The following is a 25,919-nucleotide window of genomic DNA, read 5'->3' as shown; positions in this document are numbered from 1 at the left end:
GGACTTTGATCTTACTTCTTAGGCTGTTTTTTTTTCTCTTTTGCAAACCTCTTTTTTATTCTACTATGAAATTATTAATCTAATTAATAGGTTTTTAATTACTAACTCATTTTGGTAACAATCAACTATCCCTAATTGAATAAAAATATAAACTGGGTTCTTTTTGTGTTCACTAGTAATTGCTAGATGACAGCAAAATTGTTAATGCATTTTGACCACCTGGTATATTGAATGACTTTAGATTCAATGAGATCCATTTCTGATTCTAAATTTCAAGACAAATTCTGGTACCATATTTTTTCTAGTCAGACTATTTTTTCCTAAGAAGCAATAGCTTTGTTTTCGCTATTTTGAGGGATCAGAAGCTTTATGAAGATGTAAAGTTAAGGTTCAAACATTGTGGTATTTACTAATGTTACATTTGAGTGGGGTCTCTCATAACAGGCAAACCAGGTATTGAGCAATAGTCTGCATAAAGTACTTCTTCCTATCCAAATCAATTTAGACCTCTGATTGGCAACAGAAATAATACTGACCTCAATTAATACCCTGCTTTTTTCAGAAAAAAGAGAAAAATGTGGGTCCATCCAAAAGAGAGGAGAAAGACCAGATTAGACTGGGTAACATTGCTACAGACCCACAGATCAAAATGATATTGGTTTCTGAAACCTTTTTAGTGGATAGATTATGTAAATTGTTCATTAAAAGAGAATAAACATATGCAAATAAAGTGAGATGGTGTTAGGCAAGGGCCAGTCAAATACCAATTTATCAAAACACTTCACAACGAAATTAATGAGTGCAATTATATTTCCTTCTTTCACCCTGCTGTGTATCCAGTAGAAACCACAATAACAATATCATATCCAAACCTGTTTCTCCCAGCCTTTTGGATAGTTTTGCACTATGTTAACTATAAAGCACCGTAAAAGATGTTAGTATAATATGTAAAATATGTAGAACAGGTAAGTACCAATTTTAGGGGGGTCCATAAAAGTACGGCAGAATACCCAATTTTATCAATTACAACACTCGAACAAACCAATATTTATCTTTCCTTTACTTCTGCAGCGGTTTTCCTAAGGATATATTAATCACTCATAAGGACCTCGCCACATTGGAACAATCCTAATGACCAGACATCCCCCTCTTATCTCTCGATTAGAAATCCTGGTGACAATCATAGTTTTAAGGATTTATTTCTCTGAGGACAGACCAAAAACTACTTACATATTTGTTCACAATGTTTCAATCCATGTGATAACCAAAGAGATTTCAAAAAAGGCGAGAAAACATTATAAAAAGAATAAAATGAATTTTACTGGGGAGTTTACTCAAACATGGATACATATAGTGACTATATTGGGAGACGGGGTGGTGGTAGTCATAACCAAAGAAAGGAAAAAGTTAAAACAAATCACAGAACAAATAAACAAAAATATTCGACAAATCAATTAATGAAACGAAAAAAATATATAAATGAGTAGCAACAAAACAAAGAAACAGTTTACAATAGGGTTCAGCAAGACCACAGAGGTTGGTATTGTAGACTATAAACTAGCAGGCTTTTTCTGAGAATGGATTGTTATATGATTGTTAAGACTTACTTTAGAAGAATATTCTCTTTTGCATATGTCACACTTAAACGGTTTTCTCACAGAGTACTCTCTGGTGCTGGATCAAACTGCCTGAGAGAAAAACTTTTATCAGATATACCAAACTTAAACAGTTTCTCACCAGTATGAACTGTTTTATGCTTATTCAAACTGCTTGCCTGAGAAAAAGTTTTCTCACATATATCACACTTAAATGGTTTCTCACCAGTATGTACTCTTTGGTGCGTAATCAAACTGCTAGACACAAAAAAAGTTTTATCACAAATAACACACTTAAAAGGTTTCTCACCAGTATGTACTCTTTGGTGCTGAGTCAAACTGCCTTTTTTTTTTATCATGAGGTCAGAAAATTTTTTATCACATATATCACACTTAAACGGTTTCTCACCAGTATGTACTGTTTGATGATGAATCAAACTGCCTGCCTGAGAAAAAGTTTTCTCACATATATCACACTTAAACGGTGTCTCACCAGTATGTACTCTTTGGTGCGAAATCAAATTGCTAGACCGAGAAAAAATTTTGTTACAGACATCACATTTAAATGGTTTCTCCCCAGTGTGCACTCCTTGGTGCTGAGTCAAAAGGCTTGACGAAGAAAAAGCTTTCTCACAGAAATCACACTTAAACGATTTCTCACCAGTATGTACTCTTTGGTGCTTAATACAATTGCCTGACTGAGAAAAAGTTTTATCACATATATCACACTTAAACGGTTTCTCACCAGTGTGTACTCTTTGGTGCCTAATCAAACTGCCTGACTCAGAAAAAGTTTTGTCACATATATCACACTTAAACGGTTTCTCACCAGTATGTACTCTTTGGTTCTTAATCAAAATACTTGACAAAGAAAAAGCTTTCTCACAGACATCACACTTAAACGGTTTTTCACCAGTGTGCACTCTTTGGTGCGTAATCAAATGGTTTGACTGAGAAAAGCTCTTGTCACACACATCACAAATATATGGCTTTATCTTTATATGTGTTTTTTTCAGTCTTTTCAATGTTTTGTGTTGTTTATTGCGCAAGGAACTATTCAAATATATCTTATGATTGTCCAAGTATTTTGCTTCAGAATCCAATTCGAATGAATTGAAACAAACACTTTTAGAAGAGTTCTGTGTCACAGCTAGTGATGTACTTCCCTGTCGGTCTAACACAGACGCACTTGGTGAAAAATGACCACGTATAACTAAATGTTGACTCACATCCCCAATACATTCACACAAACAAATAGGACACCTTCTTGTCTCTCCCATTTGGTGTTCCATAACGTGAACAACAAAATTTCTGTAATCCCTGAATACTGCAGGGCACATGTCACACTCTCTAGGTGTAAGTTCTTCACAGCCGGTGGCTATGTGAAGATCTAGCATAAAAAACGATTTTTCTACTTTTGCACAGGTGGCACAACGCCAAATACCAGCTGTTAATTCTTCAATAGCCTTCTCTGTCAGCTTCTTCACCTTCACGATAGGTTTTGGGCCTAAGAGTTTTGCTTGATCCGCACCAACAGAACTGCACACAGTAGAATGAATTATCTCTATAATAAAAAATAATTTTATTAAAATTAAATAAGGTGTAAACGATTCAATAATTAGACATAATAGCATAACAAATGAAAGGTGAACATTCTATAGGTGTAAACTGTTTTGGATCTACACTACTTGCCACTTCTGAATAAAACAAAAATGAAAGAACAAAACTTGAAATTAGTTTCACTTCATGGAAGAATACGAAATTTTAAAAGAATATCATGGGTTTTATCGAATAATTTCCTTTTCTACCCCTCTCCCCTAGTTGAACTTATACTAAACTTGTATCATAATTTCACTTTGAAAACTAATTCAACGGCAACGTTCCGTAAATCATGAAGGCCATTGTATCAATAAACTCGTAGACAGCAGAAAATAATTATAAGTTCTAAAAATGGGGATCTACAGGGAAGAGTGCCCCCCTTGGCCCATTTCACCGTGATTTCTGATGAAAACTTAAGTTTAAACTAATTTGATTTTCAGCTTTCGTTTTTAGCCTGTAAACATTTTCTGTAGACTGAAAAGTTTTATTTTTTCACGTTAATGATTTAGAAATTCCTTTAAAGGAAAAATTTTTTTTAGCAGTGCATTTTTTTCAGCATGATGAATGTCTAGAAGACCATAAAAGGGACACAGTTGCTCACAAGCAAGTTCTAAGCACAGTCTAATGACGCACAAAAAATGGATTTAGAAAATATGCATATTCTCTTTAGCTATTGGTAAGTCCTTTGGTCAGTTTGCTAAAAATATCTTTCTAGAACTGCAAATTTTTGACACTCAACTTATTTAAATCACAATTACACCAGAAACCTAAGATCGTTTTACTTAGTTTTCACACGATCGTGTAAAAACCAAGTGCGCTCCAAGTGCCACCCGAACTGAAAAGTAGTTTCAATTCCGCGAGTGGCAGTTTACGCTCGTCATGTTTTGGCTATACCAGCCACAAGTGCCAAAGCTAAACGGCTTTTTAGCACGACAGGACTGATAGTGACTGCAAAAAGATCAATGCTGGCTCCAAGCAGAGAGAACAAACTCACTTTTGTCCATGACAACAATAAACTTGTCCAGAGGGTCATTTCTGAATTAACCTTCTTGTAACCTTTGATTTAAATTTTTTGGTGTTGTTAAGCCATGGTATCTGACTTGTATACAGTGTTTTTTTTTCTTGTTATTTTTTTCACTTCCTTTTCGGATGTATTTGATGAACAGGAGATGTTTGAACTTCAAACTTTGAAATTTATACACACATTAGCCCAAATCAATAACAAGAAGAAAATGACTAAACACGAGATTTTATAGGAACAATGCGAAGTTAAACATAAACACAACATAGGTTTCCCTGGGTCTAGTGGCTAAAAATGAGAATTCAACTTGGTCTGATCGACGGTGAACATAAACACTTTCCGCACGGCCCTACAAATTCCTGTTTCGTCATATTGTTCTTGTATGTTTTAAGCAAGTCATTTAAAAATCGTAACCAAAATCAAGTTGAGGTTGAACGTGCTTGGTGAAATGGATTTTTTTATTATTTCTAATCAGAAAAATCGGCACGCCGCGGCGTGCCGCCAGTCAAATATCGGCGGCGTGCCACCAAAAAATGTCGGTGTGTCTGGCGGCGCGCCGCCACCGATAGTAAATCACATATTTGCCGCTGTCAAGTCGGCGCGACGCGGCTTCGGGGACTAGTTTTCAGGCTAAAAAGTTAGATTTTCGTATTAAAGCTATAAAGTAGCTTGTTTCGGACTAAATCTCAAATTCAGCAGAGTTGTGCTCTATCCCCAGTTACATTGATCATTTTGATAGACTTTGTCTGAAGGAGCACAGGAAAGGCAATGGAAGAACACGGAATTAAATGGGGAAGTATAAATTTCCAGGACACAGATTACGCTGATGACTTAAACATCCTAGATGAAAGTGTGAGCAAATTGAAGGAAATTTTAGAGATTTTGCGAATTAATAGTGCTAGAATAAGATTGGTCAACTTTACTTAAAAAAGGTAAAGTTTACGGCATTGGACTTTACAGTCCCTACCGGCGGTGCTGATCTCCGTTTCTTCGCCCTTCAGCCAGGAGGTGCAATGTGTGGGGGGGGGTCAACCATCCTGTGCTTTCGCACACCCTTCCTGTTTACCTTCCCCAGATTTCTCCAGGTACCCATTTAGAGCTGGGTGAACTCTGGCTGAGCTTACAGAGTCACGCCACTGACCCCCGTCCCAAACAAAATAATTGGATGCCCTAGGATTCGAACACTCGCCGTTTCGGACAAAGAATCCTAAATCCAGCACACCAGCCCACTCGGCTAGGACGGCCTCAGCTAGGACAACTTTATTTACCTTGGTAGTATTTTTAGAGAAGACGGTGGGAGCCTTGATGATGTTAAAAGTAGAAGAACCCAGGCTTTTTCAACAATGAAGAACCAAGGTGTTTTTTTTCACAGTTGAAAAAAGTCTGGAACAATAGGAGGAAATGTCTTCAAACCAAGATTAGAATATTGGAAGCTATAATGATGAAATTGGTCAAACATGGTTCTGAAGCACTAGTACTCCGAAAAACCAAGGAAAATCTGCTAATTTTTTTCTAGAGAAATTGCCTATGAATTGATTTGGGTACCTGACTGACTCATTGTATTTCAAACGATAGGCTGTGCGGAAAGTACAGTTCTATCCCGCTTTCTAGGGCTATAATTGAGATAAAGGTTGAGACGGTTAGGGAACGATCTGTGGATGAAGATGACAGATCACCAAAGATTGTCCTTTTCGGTCAACCGTCTAGGGTTAAACAGAAAGCGAGTCGTCCACGGTTTGGGTGGGAGGAACTCATAAGGATAGATTTAAGGAAAATAAGAAAGTCCTGGGAGGGCACAAAGAGGGAGACTTAGAATAAATTAGGATGGAAGGAGCACGCGTAACTTTGTTGGCCTCATGCGTTTTGGTGCTTCGGTGAGTCGTTAGTAGTACTAATGGTAAAATTTAACTCTGGAAAAGAATAATCAGCCATTTTATTGCGTCTGATCTTCTGCAAATTCTGAGTAAGCACGAGAGGAGGTTGCGAGTAGAAATTTTCAGTTGCTACATTGCACTTTATTTTGGCACTACCATACACAAGTTTATAAAAAAAAGACAGAGAAATAATCTAAACATTTGATTTCACTGGCCGACTCCATTCGGCCTAGGGTTTAAGTTCCCCTTCAACTATCTCTTCAGAGAAGAGAGTGACGGGCGGGACACGCCTACGAATCATACTTGAATTAAGTGAACAAGACACTTGTATAGCAGGATTCACTCTTTTCGAATCTGTGGATTCAACGATTCAGAAATACCAAAATACCTAGAATTTCCAACACCATATTACTTAAATCTGCTTAATTGGATATTTTACCTATATTTCATGTTTTCAATACGTTTTTCACTATGAAAAATTCAAAGTAAATTTCAAAAATATGCTTGGATGAATGGCTAAAACTGACACTCAGCTATCAAATGATAAAGACTGTCGACATTAACAAACAAAACTTGCAGAGGGAAAAAACTTTAACAACCTACGGGCTACGATCTACACACCCAATGTAGAAATGTAATTCTCCTGTTTTCAATAAGGAGGAGAGGTATGCAATGATGTCAATTTTAATTAGAAACTTTTCATTTGAATCTGACGTTATTTTTGATCGATTTTTGGGATCTTTTATTTTTGAATTCTAAAAAAAAAAGATGTTTAAACAATAAAATATTAATATTCTGCTGAATATAAATAAAAACTATTGCTCTGAATCAATTTTCATTCTGGCTTAAATATAAGATAAATGTACACTTTGGTACCTAAATCAGCACACTGTGCTGGTTTAACTTTTTGGTTATTTAAAAAGGAACTTTAGTTACTTTTAAGTGTGTGAGCCTCGCGAGGAAAAAGGTCTCGCAATTTTTTTTAGCTTAATATTTGAGGCATTTTGACGTGCTACCGTCAAAATGCAAAACAAAATGCAAACTTACCTTGCCAAAGACTTTTGGTAATACTATTTAAACGCTTTAAAAATATGAAAGTTATTTTAGTTCTTCTAATTCTTAGGAAAATTCAACTAATTCAACTTTTTTTTTGGAATATTTTTATGCTGACTTTCAAAATTTAGTTCTACGTCATCCGTAATAAAACAATATAGTATGAACGATCAAATTGTAATAATGAATAAGAAGCGAAAAAATTCATTCGCTAGGGCCATCGATTTCCCATAGACCGACTCAGGAATTTTTCAAATTATTAAAATTAGAATATTTATTTTCTTTAGCTGGTTGGTAGATTTTTATTATTCCCAATAATTCTATTTTTTTTAGATTTCATGCTTGTTTATGTTAAAATTTACGATGTTATGATTGAAATGTAATTAAGTATTATTAGTATAATTTAGGATTGTGCATATTGGCCTGTATTTATATTGGTTTTGTTTTATATTTATGAGGTCAGTTTGTTCATTTTTATTTTTATTTATACTTTTCAATTTTGGAGGTTAATAAAATTCTTGAATTTGAGTTATGTTGTTTAGATTATTTAACATATTGTTGATGTTAACTTGTAAAATTTACAAAAACTTTCATGTTTGACAAAATATTTCTTTTTCAAACTAAGTTCACACAACTAATAGTTTCAAATATACCTTCGTCATTATTGTCCAGACTGTGGGAGTCCAATTCAGACGTGAAACTAGATATTTCTCTGATCGTTTCAGCTTCAATTGATAAAAGGTCTCCAGCTTCAACAACAAAAATAAAAAGTAAATAAAGAGACAAAAAATAATAAAAGTAGGATTAAATATTCTCAATGATCTGCAATCAACATTAAAAAGAATCCTCATTGCTTTATTCTGAAGTATTTGGACAGATTTTAAAACAGACGGAAAGGTAGATGCCCAAACCGAAATGCAATAGAGAAAATATGGGTGACGAAAGAATAATAAATAGATTTTAGAATAGCTTTAGGAAAGAAATGACGAAGACGAGTTAGCATGCCAATATTTCGGGAAATTTTTAACGACAGTGTTTTTACATATTTATAAAACGACAAATTTTCATCTAAATTAATCCCAAGATATTTGAACTGATCTACCCGTCTTAATTCAAGACCATTCAAGAAAAGAGAGAAGGTATATGACACTACTGATCCAGTTCTTGAAAATAACATATATTGGCATTTTTTTTCATTAAGAGCTAGTAAATTCCTTGAATACCAATCAGATACAGTTAGTAACGTACTTTCGAGGTTCTAGAAAAGAACTGATAGGTCCCGGTGAGAAGCAAAAATTACTACATCATCAGCAAACATTATAATTTTACAAAGACGCAAAAACTTCTGGCAAATCATTTATAAAAAGAATAAATAGAATAGGCCCAAGGACAGAGCCCTGAGGCACTCCGTAATTAATTGGAAAAGTTTCGGAACGGAGATCACGAGATTTATCAACACAATCTAGTCGTCTCCCAGAAAGGTAAGATGAAAAAAATTTAACAGCTTGTGTTGAAAACCCATAAGACTTTAGTTTAAAAAGAAGCAACGAATGATTTACGGGGTCAAACGCCTTTGCGACATCAAGAAAAATCGCCAACGCGTGTTGATCATCATCTAGTGAATCATTAATATTTAGTAAAAGCTCAAGAATTGCCAGTTCAGTTGAGTTTCCTTTTATAAAACCATATTGAGACGTGTGTAAAATCTTACTATCAAATAAATATTTTGTAATTGACTATTTGCAAGTTTTTCCAAAATGTTGCTGAAAACCGGAAGTCAAGAAATGCCTCTTTAATCTGAAGGGTCAGTTGAACTCCCAGCTTTAGGTAATGCTGTAAAATTTGATGTTTGTAAAAGCTCAGGAAAACCCCATGCATAAGGGATAGATTAACAATATGTGCCAACAAAGGTGAAATGCTTGACGCTATTTGCTTTACGGTTTGAGCCGAAAATCCAAATTCGTCCTTAGAAAAACTCCGTTTAAGCTTCAGAATAACTTTTTTAATCTCATGAGAACTTTTTCAATCAATTTTCTGCATGTTGCTCATTAACTGGAACAGAAGGGGAATTCAGTTGCATATTCATAGTCAATGCAAGTCTAGAACCAATATTACTGAAATAATCTCCAAAAGCATTTAAAATTTCATTGGGCTCTATAACATTTTCTCCATTTAAAACAAGGCAATTAACACTAGTATTCTTACGACTATGAGGACGTATCTTTTCATTTATCAATTGCCATGTTTTTCTCATATCCTATTTATACTCAAAAATTTTATATTTATAATATTTTATCTACACAGGTCTTATAATTTAATTTAGCTTATTCATAAAAACTCTTATTTATAAACACGACTCAGGTGTCTGTAATTTTAAACAATTCTTAAATTTTCTATCTTTATGTTTTAACGATGTCAAAATACCTTCAGTAATCCATGGGTCAAATTTCTGCGCAAACTTCCCATGCGAAACTCGTGTTGAAGAAGCCCGATCCCGCAGTCGCATCATTTGATCAATAAAATCTGAAAACGCAGCATTTGCGTCATCTGAGCCACAACCCGAACTCCAATCATGGTCACCAATTAACTGACGTAGAACTTTACAATCAATCCATGTATATCGCTTTTTTGAATTATCCATTGTTGAATCTCGATGTTGTTTATTACTATTATTTAAATTTAAAACAACACTCAATGGAAAATGATCTGACATATCAGATAAAATTACTGACGAATTTTCAGCATCAAATAAAACATGAGAGAAAAATATATTATCTAATAATGTAGCGGTGTTAGCTGTAACTCTTGTCGGCAGAGAAATACTTGGAAGAAAATTAGAACACATTCCAACATCAAGATTCAAAAGATCAAAATTAAAATCACCCGAAATAATAACCGGTTTTTTCAACGCTTCCAGATTTTTCAACAGCGGTTCAAAAACTTCAAAAAATCTTTTTGGGTTACCCGACGGATATCGATAAACAGACCCGAAAATAAATGGATCACATCCCAAAGGTACAACTTAGACAAAAATAGTCTCACATAACCCTTCATCAAATACAGACAAATCACTGAGAATACTAAAAGACCAGTCATCACGAATATACAGCATCTGACCTCCTCTCGCATTCTTACACCTTGTACGCGAAATACACTTCATCCCGGGCAGATCTAACATTGTAATGGGTGTATTAGCAGACAGAAAAGTTTCGCAAACTCCAACAATGTCTATAGGACTAGATGCAATCAAAAGTTTCAGTTCATTGAGTGCACTTTGTAGCCCCTGGGCATTTACATGTAACGATCGGATCGGAAAATCACAACTTTTTGTTTTATCCGATAGAAACTCGCCTGAAGAATAATCACATTCAGGTAGATTATTTATATAAGGCATATCTTTATCACTACCGGTATCTGAATTTAGAATTACATCTAATTTCAAACGAGAATCAAGAGAACACTGAAAACGATTCATAAAACAAAAAAAGAAAAGAAAAATTCACAGCTTCTTAGTTTAGACGACAGGTTCATGACACATTGCGAATCTGAACTACGTCGGAAATCGTTTTACAAGGAATGATTTGTGAACCGCACTTGACATAAACAACACCTCGTAAAGTCCATACATTTTTCAATTCAAACTTATTGCGCGCAAGCTTGTAGATTTCTTGCCTTTCCCCGGTTAGAGCCTCATTTACATAAATTCGGGTACCTTTCAAATTCTTGCGATTGCGCAGGATCTCAACTGCAGATGCCTCAGTAAAAAATGTAAGTTCAATCGGAGTTTTTATTTCCGAGGCACCTCCCAAACGCCTTGCACCCTTGACAACGGATTTATCAAGATTGAGTCCCATTTCACTGTTAAGTCAAGCTAATACTTTCTCACCAAGGTGAGGCAAATCACGCGCGGGAGAGTCTATCCCAGATACAGTGACCTTAGTCAGAAGAGAAAACTGGTTTATATCATCCAGCTTAGTTTCAATCTTTTGGAGCTTTGCGCAATTTTGAACAATTCTTGCCCGCAAATCGCCAAGTGATTTCTCAAGCAGTTCAAATTTACCCTTGAATTGCAGATCGATCGCCTCATAGACAGCTGGCATAACAGTATCAAGAAAATCTGACTATCTGTGTCACCGGAGAACTCCCTAATCTACTGCACTGCTCTTCCACTCTCCTATGAATTTCATCCTGTATGCCGTCACGAAGGTTAACAATTTCTGACTGCATCAAGTTAACCGACTCAGATAAATCTCCGGCTAAACCTTCTGAGTCCTCCGTACACAGCTTTATCGCTCTCTGAACATTTTTCTGCCATCTTTCAGCGCTTCTTCATATATCTCCATGTAAGCCCATATATTCTCGGACGTACTATTTTAATTTCGTCAGTTCCGTAACAGCAAACTTCATAATTACTTTCATCACCTTTGACAGTTATCACCTGCGTAATTTTGCAAGGCCACAGCTTGTAATATTTAAATTGAGCACACGCCCGGTTTCCTGCTTGCATAGCTTCGGCAAATGACAAAATGAAAAAAAGCGAAATCTCGCTCGCTTAATACGACCGCCCACCTTGTGTGTACAAATGCCCAGCAATGACTGATGACAGTGCGCGGGATCAAAAAAAGGTAGAGCTGAAAACAGCCTGTGGAAAATTTATCAAGTATCCAAGTTAAAATATCCAAAAAAGTAAGATATAGTTCTCTTGTGTTAACTAGTCAATGACTGAATCTATTTTACCTTCATTTCAGGTAATCCATTTTACCTTCATTTTCAGTTATCCGTTTTGTTGTCTCTGGTTTTAGTTCTGAAAAGACAATTTCAATAATTTTGAGTACAATTTTTGAGCCTCTTGCATATATCTCACTATGAGCTTCTTGCATATATCTCACTTAAACTGTTTCACCTGTGTGTACTCTTTGGTTTTTAATCAAATTGCTTGACAAAGAAAAAGGTTTCTCACATATATCATATATAAAGGATTTTTCACCCATGTGTACTCTTTGGTGCTTAATCAAACTGCTTGAATGAGAAAAAGTTGTCTCACATACATCACATTTGAAAGGTTTCTCCTCTGTGTACATTCTTTGATTCCTTTTAAAATGGGTCACATGAGAAAAGCTCTTGTCACAAACATCACAAATATTTTGCTTTATCCCTTCATATGTTTCTTTACATCTTTTCAATATTCTGGGTTTTTTACAATGCAAAGAACTATTCAAATATATTTTATGGTTGTCCAAGCTTTTTTGCATTAGACTCCAATTCAAATAAATTATAGGAAAACAATTGTAAAAGGATTCTGTGTACTAGCTAGCGATGTAGTTCCCTGTAGTTCTAGGTCAGACATGCTTGGTAAAAAATGACCATAAATAACTAGATGTTGACTCACATTCACACAAATAAATAAGACATCTTCTAACTCTTCAATAGCCTTATCTGTCAGCTTCTTCACCTTCACGATTGGTTTTGGGCCAAAGAGTTTTGGTTGATCCACATCACCAGCGCTGCACACAGTAGAATGAATTATCTATATAGTAAAAAATGATTTTATTAAAATTAAATAAGTTGAAAACTCTTCAATAATTAGACATCATAGCAATTACAAATAAAAGGTGAACATTCTATAAATGTTACCTGTTTGGGGTCTTCACTACCTACCACATTAAAATAAAACAAAAATGAAAGATGGGAGTCTCTTTGTTGAAATGAGTCTTGGATAGTACATTGACCTGACCCAATATATATATTTTTTTTTTAACAAGACATTTCTTAATACCAAAAAGTGATAGATGCAAAAAAACAATAAGACATATTTGGCTTATAATACAGGCTAGTGAAAATTGTACAAGCTAATTTCAAACAACACCAAAAAGCAATTTTTTTCTAAACTCATTATTCTTCCATTGTTTTAATTTATTTATATAGCCTAGGCTATATATTCATGTATGTAATTTTCATTTGGTACTTGTATGATATACCCATTACTGCTCAAGTTGTTCATGCATTGACAGAGTGTAAACCAATTTATTTAACTTTAGCATGAAAAACAGAATCAAAGAGAAGTGACAGAATAGACAGGAGATATATGTGGTTTGGGCTATATATTTGCACAATAGGCAGCAGGGGGTAGAATATTTGGACAGTGTGAAGTCTAAAACAGTTCTTACTTCTTAATATGCAGAATAATTGTAGCAAAGATATTTTGCATGCAGACCCTCTATACCCCACCCCGGCTAATGTGCAAACATATAAGCAAAATTTGATTCAAGTACCTTTCATTATTTGTTGGTTTAATATGTTTCATATAACAAACAATTTTAATAATTGGTCACAGTAAAAATATTGAAAGACTTTCAAAATGCTGTTTATTTCTTCAACAAGCTGATAAAAACTAAATGAAAAGAGTCAAAACTGCAAGTTTTGCTGTACTCATGAGACAATAAATTTGAATCTAAAAGTAAAAAGCAGCAGCCAAAATTACTTTCCATCAGCATTCTGGTTTTTAATAACCAGAATGTCTTCAATTCATGTCTTCTTATAAATATTTCTCTAAAAGCTTTCTGAAGTAAAATTCTAGTTTAGCTACTTTTCACTATCTATTAAGGGGTTGGGTTAGGAAAATAAAACTTTCAGTAATGAATCAAGGGCCAAAAATATCCACAGTGAAGGCACTACCAAGCTTCTATGTTAACTGTCTTCTGATTTGCAAATCTTAGAAATTCGCCTACTTGACAGGTTTGACACCTATGTAAGTTTTGACAAAGCACCATTTTACCTTCATTTTCAGTTATCCGTTTTGTTGTCTCTGGTTTTAGTTCTGAAAAGACAATTTCAATAATTTTGAGTACAATTTTTGAGCCTTATCAATTACTATTTTCTAAATTTAGTAAACATATTTGCAGATATTTTAAACCTCATAAATTGGTAATGAGCAAAGCTGTGAAGCTGAAAACAGTTATTGTACTTCATTTCAGCAGAAGATCAATTTTGCAAGATTTCACTTTCATAAAAAAAAATTTTTTAAACAGTTATCACTGCCCTCTAGAGGGAAGAGGAGCAGAGGTAGGGAGGGTAAAGGTACTGATGATTTGACAGTTTTTGTAAAAAAAAAAAAAAAAAAAAAAATTCTGCTCCAGAAGGCCTAATTTGAAAAGGGTTTCAATACATAGGAAAAACATTTACAAATCTAAATGTTTGATTAGAAGTTTGAAGTTTTATCAGAAACTATAATTTTCAGAAAATTCAGGTACAAAACCGTAATTCTCTTAAACTGGAGCAATTTCACCTGCAAATTCAACAGAATATGAAAGTTACCTGTTTTTGACCCAATCTGAAATTTCTTAGCACCTGTCAAGATGAGAAAAAACATTGTAAAGGAGAATAAACAAGATTATGTTCAGTCATTGAATATCAAATGCTAAGATTTTGACAAAAACCTCTACTTTGGACACTTGAACAGACATCTTGGCCAAAATATTTTTATTGAATTTCCATTTTCACAGGCTAGAAATATCCTTGTTTTCTCTTCTTTACAAAATTATTTCTAATATGAGCCAGTTTGGTCTCAGAAATTATTTCAAAACTGAACATAAATACTATTTCAATTTGTCCAGCTGAGAATAAAAATATCATTTTTGTAGCATATCAATAGCCACAAACTGACTATTTGACACAGCAATATTTGTCCTATCATAACTAAATTCCAGTAGATTGCTTTAATGATGTTCCAGTATATTCCCTAAAGATTACTAGATACTTAGGCATTATACAGGCACAGCTATATATTGTATGTGGAATGCCAAACAGGAAATGCTACCCAACAAAACCAATCAAATGGCTATTTGCAAGACCTAAATTGACTGCAAAGTGTTGTTTCTCATGAAGTTTACAATATTTAAACAATTGTTTTTTAGGGTTTTGGGGGGGGGGGAAGTTACCTAGGTTAGGTTATGCATTAAATATATGCTCAGTTTTACCGCCTCCCCCCCCCCCTTAATGTGCAAATATATAGCCCAAATTTATTTCTAAACTATTATATATTCATCCTATTTTATCTTATTTCATTAGCATTAACCAAAATACAGTATATAGTGGTGCCTGTATGCTGCATAGGTACTGACATGGGCCTAGGCAGCATCTTGTGTAGAATGGGCCAGCCGCTTCTGTGATGAAGGGGGGAGGGATCTTACTGATACTTCCTGATGTCCTTTGAATATAGTTCTTTAGAAACTAGTCATTCTACATTTCACCAAAACTTGGCCTTTAACATTTTCCATGTTCTACTTATCCTGCAACAGTATAACATAAGATACCCACTATCCTTCTTCCAATTTCTAAAAAACAAACACCACAAAAGCTATTTGACACAAATCACATTATGGTTAGATAACAGCTTCTTCTAAGAATTCAATTCAAAAGTTTACAGTTGGGCAAAATCAAATATCAAAATTGGTATAGGGGAGACCAGCCCACATTTAGCCAAAGCAAACAGTTTCAATATAAAAACCTATGGGGCTTTTGGTGGAATATAAAAGCTCTGACAGATGGCAGTGTATGTTTTTAAAATGTCTGACCTTAATTAATATTTTTACCAAAAATATCAGATTGGATCAGGTTTTATGGTGATTAACTCTGGAATTTTGTTCAATTTTGTCTAAGAGCCTACACCTAATTATGAATACTAGAAATCTCACATTGTATTCTCCTTATAATTCTCACATTGTATTATTATTTGCCTGTTTTTGGCAGCGTGCCATCTTCACTAGTTTGCTGTTAGTATTTTTTCATCCTGTGGTACAGTGAACTCCCATTTTCAGCCACAATACCCAGGGTAAATTCAGCATTATGTAGCAAGGTGTCCAAAATTGGGCTATGCTTGTAAAAGCTGTGTAAACAGCATATTCAAAGGTTGAAGGCAAGCTTACAACCTAAAACTGTGTTATTTCTGGTGTTGTTTAATCCTGTCAGAACAGTAGGTGAACTGAAGTTCTATTTTTCCCTGTTAAATCTCATTCAAGATAAAATTATTGAAAGTAAAACACAAGAGAAAAGAAAGAAAGGTGGCTATGATCTAGAAGAAAATAAAATAGCAGTTTTTTCTGTCTTATTCTACATAAAGTCAGTTGGATTCTCTGGAAGTACCATGAGTATCTCGAGAGGAATGCTGCTGGTCTACATAGAAAAAAAGTTGAGAAGCTGAATATCCCTCTAAAAAGTCTGGACCTGAATTTCTTTACACCCTGTTACAACATATGATAAATATTTACAGAGGAACAAGAAGAAAGACTAAAAACTTCCTTGAAAACAATAGCTGATATGCTTTCAACTGTATTCCCCTAGAAGCATGTAAATTTGCATAGGCTACACTTATGCCATTATTTAGAGCACAAAAGTACTGGATAACAGAACTGCAAAGGCACTGGAAACAGTGGAGAAATTACAGGTAAAGATTGGTACTGTGGTTTTATGGACTGCCTTAAAACTCTATCAGTAAGAATGCCAAAAAGTACAAGCCTATGACAGACAACTGCTTTCAACTGTCACAGTGTAGGAGCTTTCTTTAACAACCTGGATTGAGGCCTATATAAACACATGTTCAGACCACAAGACATTTGAAGTTTTGACCAATCAGGTCTGAAAAAATCCACAAGCCTGGAAAAATCATTGCACAGCAAGGCAAAAGTAAGTAGGGAAGGTCACCTCAGCAGACAGAGGTAAGTTGATCACAATTTGTGCTGGTGTTAACGTGTTGGGAACACAGTCCCTCTTATACTTATTTCCCCACAAAAACAGTGTCTGGAAATTTTACTCAGGGGAGCTTTACCATCATGATCAGCTCAGAAAATACTTCTGGCTGGATGACTGCCTCTCATTCTTTGCTTTACTTGCAGCATTTTATCAATCAAGTCAAACCCAAAAAATCAACAGGAAAAAAATATGAAAAAGTCAGAAGTGCTCACTGACACCCCCAAGAAAGAATGTGTTACTGCTAGGATAAAAGCTGGATCTGCCAAAAACCCCTAGTCCTGGAACAGAAGAAAGTCAGACAAGTGAAAAGACTAAAAAGCAAAAGGCATGTCTCTTGCAACAAGAGTTACAGTTAGAGTGACAATTCTGATGTCAATGATCCTGTATACAACAACTGTTCAGACCCCAGTATAGACATTGAAGACAAGCTCCCTACCAGCAACTTCTAATTTGAGACTGAGAAAGTCAAGGCTGGTGATTACATTCTGACTGAGCTGAAGAGCAAGAAAGGGAATTCTGTTCACAATGTTATCAATATCAAAAAGTAGCAACTGAAGAACTTAACGTCCACTTTTGGAAGGAGACTGGAGCAAGAGACTTTGCACTAACTGACAAGATGGATAGTGTCTTAAAGACAAAAGTTGAAATAAAACTGTCGCCACTGAAAGGTAGAACACCAAGATTAGCAAAGCAGCTTACTTTTGGTGTTGATCAGTTGATGTATAATTTGAAATTAATACTCTTATTTTTTTTTTTTTAAACCTTAATGAAATTTATTTTGTAGTTTTTATGCTGACCATATTCTTTCTTAATTTTATAGCCAAAAAAACAAACTTTAATATTCCCCTTGTCACTTTTCTTCTTCATTTCTCCAGTTGCCAAACATAAGCCAGAGATGACCAAACCAGTGCTGGGTGGCCCGGGTTTGGCACTCTTGACCACTTGGATATAGAGGCATCCAGGTGGGAAAATAGCGGAGTTTTTCTAATTGTCTTTTTCAAGGATGGCATTGAATGAGTTACTTTTGCTTTGGTATGCACAGCAACTTCTTATTGCTTGAATCAATTCATGGAGAATTAAACAAGTCAAAATCAGCCAATTGTGGGCCAGTCTTCTATCTAAAATATCAGACTGAAATTCAATATTGAAGATCAAAACATAAATGTTGATATTGCAAATGATATTTGGAAATTTCTGTTTATGTCCAGCTTTTTTAACCATCTACCAGGTAACATGCAACAAAACATTCCAACATACAACAAATTTCTTGCTAATATCTAGAGTAAATTTGAAGTTCTAGGAGGGGGGGGGGCAACTGTCCCCCCCCTTCCCTACACCCATGGGTACTGATTATTAGGTTTGGGCATATTTGACAAACATAACCTCAATAACCTGAAGTTGACCTTGTGGCTTAGATTGTAAAAATTAAGAGGATTGAATTAGATTATTATGAATAATGAATATTCCTTTCTTGTTTTCAACTATTTAGTGAAGATCATCCAGTAAGTGAGCGCTGTTAAACAAGGTTCAGACCACTGAGGTTTTGTTTTTAAAATTTGATTTTTATTCAATAAGTGTGTTCTACTTGCACAATTTAAACTTAAATTGACCTTACTTTCTAAGGTTCAAGGAGTATAACTATTATTAAAAATAAATATTTAAACAAGGAAGCTTATTTTCAAGTATTTGGTAAAGATCATCAAGTAAGTGAGCTCTATTAAACAAGGTTAAAACCACTGAGGCTATATTTTAAAAATTTGATTTTTATTCAATAAATGTGTTCTATTTGTACAATTTAAATTTAAACTGACCTTACTTTTAAATGGAACCCAGTTTGACATATGTTGAAATACTTATTTGTGAGCAGATCCTTGTACATTCCTGTACCCTACTTCAAAATACCTTCCCAGGACTATAGCCTAGTCTGTATACCCATCCATAAAAGTTTCACGTTCCAAATCTAACCCCTTTCCAAGATAGCAAAACTAGAATTTTACCACTAGTATATCCATAGAATGTCTGAAATGATTAGGCCTACAAAAAGTGCCCAACAATAGAAAACATCAAAACTTCTGCTTGGACACAACAAATATATGGTTGGCTGTTTAAATCTAAAAATATAACACAGTACGAAAAATACACACTCGGTTACTCAAATCAAAACAAAATGTTTAAACATAAAATAAATTGCTAGAAATCACTAATAAATGATAGAAATCAACATACCTGATATTTTTAATAAACCATTTCTTCTTTGATGTTAGCTATTAGCATCCATTTTCGTAAAAATCCCTAAATAGATCCCTTTTCCTGTGGAAAAAAATCTTCGTTTTCAAATTTAGCCACAGTTGTTCTAGATTACTTATTATTCAGATGGTAAACACGCTACGGATGACCCAATCATAGGCAGCGCAATGTACTACCTAAGTAATAGGTGGTTTAAGCATAATGTATTATTTTTTTTATGACCAAGGCGCTTCGTACAGAAGAATCTGTTGTTGAAACTGAAAAGAGCTCACTCGATTAAGAATAAAAAGTTCTAGTTTCCTTTTTAAGAATCAAAAGGGATTAGAGGGTAAACAGTCCCCCATCGCCAATTGCGACAACACCAATATGGGCAGCTAAAGCAGAGGTGATTGCTTAATCGCCTGAAGTACTCAAAATTCAAAAACGTGTCAAATATGAAAAATAACATTACCGAGTTTCTTTTCTCATGAGTATAAGCAATCTCTTTTTAATACAATAAAAAGTCGAAAAACTGTTTTTAAGGGCTAGGCTCACGTAGCTGATTTTGGGAACCAATTTCAGCAAGGGTGTATTCCATGGCGAGTGATTCTAATTAATGATGGTAAGAGGCGGGGCTTAGTGACGGTTTTTTCGGTGTTTAAATATCATTAATTACGTTCTAGACAAGGAATGTACTAAGGCTTTAGAGCTTTATGCATGTAATTAATCGTATTTAATTATTATCGCAAATTAATCGTAATTAATGATGATTAATCACCGAAAAAACGTCATTAAGCCCCGTCTCTTAGCATCATTAATTATAATCGCTTGGTTCGCTACGGTGAACAAAATGGCTCTCCCAAAATTTTGATTTGATGTGTTTCGGGTAATGATGGGCGCGGGGGGGGGGGGTTAGTTGCCCACCAATCACTTTTGAATATTAAAAAGGGCACTAGCCAGTAGAATGTATCAATGGAATTTGCTTACTCTATGTTCCTTCCTGTGCTATTTGCTTACATTACGTTCCATGGCACCTTTCCAGAGCATGTATCTATGGAATTTGGGTAGATTACGTTCCTTCCAATGTTATTGGGACCTCTACACGTGATTAAAAACATGTTTTGAAACTATAGTCAAGGTTGTATAAGAGAATTAGACGGTTTTTTTTTTGCTATTGATATCAATTGCACATGAAATTATACAATAACCGTACAAGAAAACCAATGCCCGACGCACTACAGTATCACATGGACATTTTACAAAGCGACCAATCCTTTACATACAAAGTGGCCAAGCATGTTCTGCTTTCCTTTCCTTGGTACCTTTCCAAGGGAGCGGGGATTCCCCACTAGTTCCTACACACTGCAAAAAGCAAGATATTTATTATAAATTTTGAAAAATATCAATCTATTTAAATGGTTAACGATAACAAAAATGTTTTCAACCAGATGGGTTTTTTAAATTACATTCAGCATGGCGTGTTTTTTTTTTTTTTTTTTTTTTTTTTGGCAATTGGCATTTTTGTCTGATAACAGGTACCATTCATTGCGATCATAAAGAGCTATGATCGTAATGAATGGTACCTGTTATCAGACAAAAATGCCAATTGCAAAAAAAAAAAAAATTAATAAAACATGCCATGCTGAATGTGCTTTAAAAAACCCTTCTGGTTGAAAACATATTTGTTATCGTTAACCATTTCATTAGATTGATATTTTTCAAAATTTATAATAAATATCTTGCTTTTTACAGTGTGTAGGAACTAGTGGGGAATCCCCGCTCGCTTGGAAAGGTACCAAGGAAAGGCAAGCAGAACATGCTTGGCCACTTTGTAGGTAAAGGATTGGTCGCTTTTTAAAATGTCCATGTGATACTGTAGTGCCTAAGACATGGGTTTTCTTGTACCGTTCTTGTGTAATTCCATGTGCAATTGATATCAATAGCAAAAAAAAAAAAAAACAGGCTAATTCTCTTATACAACCTTGAATATAGTTTCAAAACATGTTTTTAATCACGTGTAGAGGTCCCAATAAAATTGGAAGGAACATAAACTACACAAATTCCATAGATACATGCTCTGGAAAGGTGCCAAGGAACGTAAAGTAAGCAAATAGCACAGGAAGGAACATAAAGTAAGCAAATTCCATAGATACATTCTACTGCCTAGTGCCCTTTTTAATATTCAAAAGTGATTAGAGGGCAACTGGCCCCCCCCCCCCGTGCCCATCATTCCCCGAAACACATCAAATCAAAATTTTGGGAGAGCCATTTTGTTCACCGTAGCGAACCCAGCGATTATAATTAATGATGCTAAGAGACGGGGCTTAATGACGTTTTTCGGTGATTAATCATCATTAATTACGATTAATTTGCGATAATAATTAAATACGATTAATTACATGCATAAAGCTCTAAAGCCTTAGTACATTCCTTGTCTAGAACGTAACTAATGATATTTAAACACCGAAAAAACCGTGACTAAGCCCCGCCTCTTACCATCATTAATTAGAATCACTCGCCATGGAATACACCCTTGCTGAATTTGGTTCCCAAAATCAGCTACGTGAGCCTAGCCCTTAAAAACAGTTTTCGACTTTTTATTGTATTAAAAAGACATTGCTTATACTCATTAGAAAAGAAACTCGGTAATGTAATTTTTCATATTTGACACGTTTTTGAATTTTGAGTACTTCAGGCAATTAATCAATCACCTCTGCTTTAGCTGCCCATATTGGTGTTGTCGCAATTGGAGATGGGGGACTGTTTACACTCTAATCCCTTTTGATTCTTAAAAAGGAAACTAGAACTTTTTATTTTTAATCGAGTGAGCTCTTTTCAGTTTCAACAACAGATTCTTCTGTACGAAGCGCCTTGGTCATAAAAAAATAATACATTATGCTTATTCCACCTATTACTTAGGCAGTACATTGCGCTGCCTATGATTGGGTCATCCGTAGTGTGTTTACCATCTGAATAATAAGTCATCTAGAACAACTGTGGCTAAATTTGAAAACGAAGATTTTTTTTCCACAGGAAAAGGGATCTATTTAGGGATTTTTACGAAAATGGATGCTAATTGATAACATCAAAGAAGAAATGGTTTATTAAAAATATCAGGTATGTTGATTTCTGAAATATTCCAGCTCATATATTTCAATGAAAAAAATTCAAAATGAACTTTGAAACATCAAGAGAGTTTAACAGTGACAAGGTAAACCATGACAGAAAACTACTGAAATATTCCAACTCTTACATTTCAATGAAAAAAATCCAAAATGAACTTTTAAAAATCTTATTAATGAAACAAAGACAAGGTAAACCACGACAAAACACTAATGAAATATTCCAACTCTTGCATTTCAACGAAATAAATCCAAAATGAACTTTGAAACATCTTCATAATGTAACAGTAACAAGGTAAACCCCGAAGAATCAGTACTGAAATAATTCATCTCCTGCAACTCAACGAAACAAAAAAATCCAAATGAACATTGAAACGTCAAGAGAATGTAACAGTGACAAGGTAGACTACGATGAAACACAACTGAAATATGACCACTATGACATTTCAATGAAAAAAACATCCAAAAGAACTTTGAAACATCAAGAGAATATAACAGTGACAAGGTAAACCACGACAAAACACTACTGTAATATTCCAACTCTTATATTTCAATGAAAAAAACAATCTAAAATGAACTTTAAAACATCAAGAGAGTCTAACAATGACAAGGTAAACCATGACAGAACACTACTGAAATATTCCAACTCTTACATTTCAACGAAAAAAATACAAAATGAACTTTGAAACACCTTCAGAATGTAACAGTGATAAGGTAAACCACGACGAAAACTACTGAAATATTCCAACTCTTATATTTCAATGAAAAAAACAATCCAAAATGAACTTTGAAACATCAAAAGAGTTTAACAGTGACAAGGTAAACCATGACAGAACACTATTGAAATATTCCAACTCTTACATTTCAACGAAAAAAAAAATTCAAAATGAACTTTGAAACATTTTCAGAATGTAACAGTGACATGGTAATCCACGACAAAACACTACTGAAATATTCCAAGTTTTACATTTCGACGAAAAAAAAAATCCAAATGAACTTTGAAACATCAAGAGAATGTAACAGTGACAAGATAAACCACGACAAAACACTACTGGAATATTCCAACTCTTACACTTCAACGAAAAAAAAAATCCAAAAGAACTTTGAAACATCAAGAGAATGTAACAGTGATAAGGTAAACCACGACGAAAAACTACTGAAATATTCCAACTCTTACATTTCAATGAAAAAAAAAAATCCAAAATGAACTTTGAAAAATCTTAAGAATGAAACAGAGACAAGGTAAACCACGACAAAACACTATTGAAATTTTCCATCTCTTGCATTTCAACGAAAAAAATCCAAAATGAATTTTGAAACATCTTCAGAATGTAACAGTGACATGATAAACCATGACAAAACACTACTGAAATTTCCCAACTCTTACATTTCAACGAAAAAAAATCCAAAATTAACTTTGAAACATCAAGAGAATGTAACAGTGACAAGGTAAACCACGACAAAACACTACTGAAATATTCCAACTCTTATATTTCAATGAACAAAACATCCAAAAGAACTTTGAAACATCAAGAGAATATAACAGTGACAAGGTAAACCACGACAAAACACTACTGTAATATTCCAACTCTTATATTTCAATGAAAAAAAAACAATCTAAAATGAACTTTAAAACATCAAGAGAGTATAACAGTGACAAGGTAAACCATGATAAAACACTACTGATATATTCCAACTCTTACATTTCAACGAAAAAAATTCAAAATGAACTTTGAAACACCTTCAGAATGTAACAGTGACATGGTAAACCACGACAAAACACTACTGAAATATTCCAACTCTTACATTTCAATGAAAAAACAATCCAAAATGAACTTTGAAACATCAAAAGAGTTTAACAGTGACAAGGTAAACCATGACAAAATACTATTGAAATATTCCAAATCTTACATTTCAACGAAAAAAATCCTAAATGAACTTTGAAACATTTTCAAAATCTAACAGTGACAAGTTAAACCACGACAAAACACTACTGAAATATTCCAACGCTTAAATTTCAACGAAAAAAAAATCTAAATGAACTTTGAAACATCAAGAGAATGTAACAGTGACAAGGTAAACCACGACAAAAAAATACTGAAATATTCCCACTCTTACATTTTAACGAAAAAAAAATCCAAAAGAACTTTGAAACGTCAAGAGAATGTAACAGTGATAAGGTAAACCACGACGAAAAACTACTGAAGAATTCCAACTCTTATATTTAAATTAAAAAAAAAAAAATCCAAAATGAACTTTGAAACATCAAGAGAGTTTAACAGTGACAAGGTAAATCATGACAGAACACTACTGAAATATTCCAACTCTTACATTTCAATGAAAAAAATCCAAAATGAACTTTGAAAGATTTTCAGAATGTAAGAGTGACAAGGTAATCCACGACAAAACACTACTGAAATATTCCAACTCTTACATTTCAACGAAAAAAATACAAAACGAACTTTGAAACATCTTTAGAATTTAACAGTGATAAGGTAAACCACGACGAAACATTACTGAAATATACCAACTCTTACATTTCAACGAAAAAAAAATCCATATTGAACTTTGAAACATCAAGAAAAATTAACAGTGACAAGGTAAACCACGACAAACACTACTGAAATATTCCAACTCTTATATTTCAATGAAAAAAAAAAATCAAAAATGAAATTTGAAACATCAAGAGAGATTAGCAGTGACAAGGTAAACCATGACAGAACACTACTGAAATATTCCAACTCTTAAATTTCAATGAAAACCATCCAAAATGAACTTTGAAACATCTTAAGAATGAAACAGAGACAAGGTAAACCAAGACGAAACACTATTGAAATATTCGAACTCCTGCATTTCAACATAAGAAATCCAAAATTAATTTTGAAACATCTTCAGAATGTAACAGTGACAAGGTGATCCACGACAAATCACTACTGAAATATTCCCACTCTTAAATTGCAACGAAAAAAGTCCAAAATGAACTTTGAAACATCTTCAGAATGTAACAGTAAGCTTGTTAACCACGACAAAACACTCATGAAATATTCCAACTCTTAAATTTCAACGAAATAAAAAATCCAAAATGAACTTTGAAACATCTTCAGAATGTAACAGTGACATGGTAAACCACGACGAAACACTACTGAAATATACAAACTCTTGCTTTTCAACGAAAAATATCTAAAATGAACTGTGAAACATCAAGAAAATGTAACAGTGACAAGGTAAACCACAACAAACCACTACTGAAATATTCCAACTCTTACATTAAAAAAAAAAAAAAAACCAAAATTAACTTTGAAACATCAATAGAATGTAACAGTGACATGGTAAACCACGACAAAACACTACTGAAATAATCTAACTACTACTGAAATAATCTAACTCTTGCATTTGAACAAAAAAAAAAATCAAAAATGAACTTTGAAAGATCAACAGAATGTAACAGTGACTAGGTAAACCACAACAAACACTACTGAAATATTCCAACTCATACATTTCAAGGAATGAAATATCTAAAATGAACTTTAAACATCTTCAGAATGTAACCGTGCCAAGGTAAACCACGACAAAACACTACTGAAATATTCCAAGTCTTACATTACAACAAAAAAAATTCCCAAATGAACTTTGAAACATCTTCAGAATGTAAAAGTAACATGGTAAACCACGACAAAACACT

General features: G+C 34.1%; 3 protein-coding genes across 5 annotated transcripts in view; all 3 read right to left on the bottom strand.

Annotated features, from left to right (window-relative positions):
• Positions 1-25,919, bottom strand: part of LOC148943950 (uncharacterized) — a 628,351-nt gene that overhangs the window by 315,311 nt on the left and 287,121 nt on the right. The window lies entirely within an intron of this gene.
• LOC148943955 (uncharacterized) lies at positions 1,314-7,946 on the bottom strand. Its single transcript, XM_089101673.1, is given in 4 exon segments — positions 1,314-1,665; positions 1,667-1,693; positions 1,695-3,159; positions 7,796-7,946. Coding segments are annotated over 3 exon segments (1,440 nt in total). The 5' UTR covers positions 2,993-3,159; positions 7,796-7,946; the 3' UTR covers positions 1,314-1,550.
• The window catches only part of LOC148943954 (uncharacterized), a 33,602-nt gene continuing 19,455 nt past the window's right edge, over positions 11,773-25,919 (bottom strand). Inside the window, exon 6 of the mRNA XM_089101757.1 lies at positions 11,773-12,213. Within this exon, the coding sequence (XP_088957883.1) occupies positions 12,032-12,213 (182 nt within the window). The 3' untranslated portion in view covers positions 11,773-12,031. The remainder of the gene's footprint in view (positions 12,214-25,919) is intronic.

Source organism: Artemia sp. Qi Xiang Cuo, chromosome 15 (assembly GCF_049724085.1).
Source record: "Artemia sp. Qi Xiang Cuo chromosome 15, ASM4972408v1, whole genome shotgun sequence".
Taxonomy (NCBI): domain Eukaryota; kingdom Metazoa; phylum Arthropoda; class Branchiopoda; order Anostraca; family Artemiidae; genus Artemia; species Artemia sp. Qi Xiang Cuo.
The sequence above is the reverse complement of the archived record's forward strand: the minus strand, read 5'-3'. Positions and strand labels throughout refer to the sequence as shown.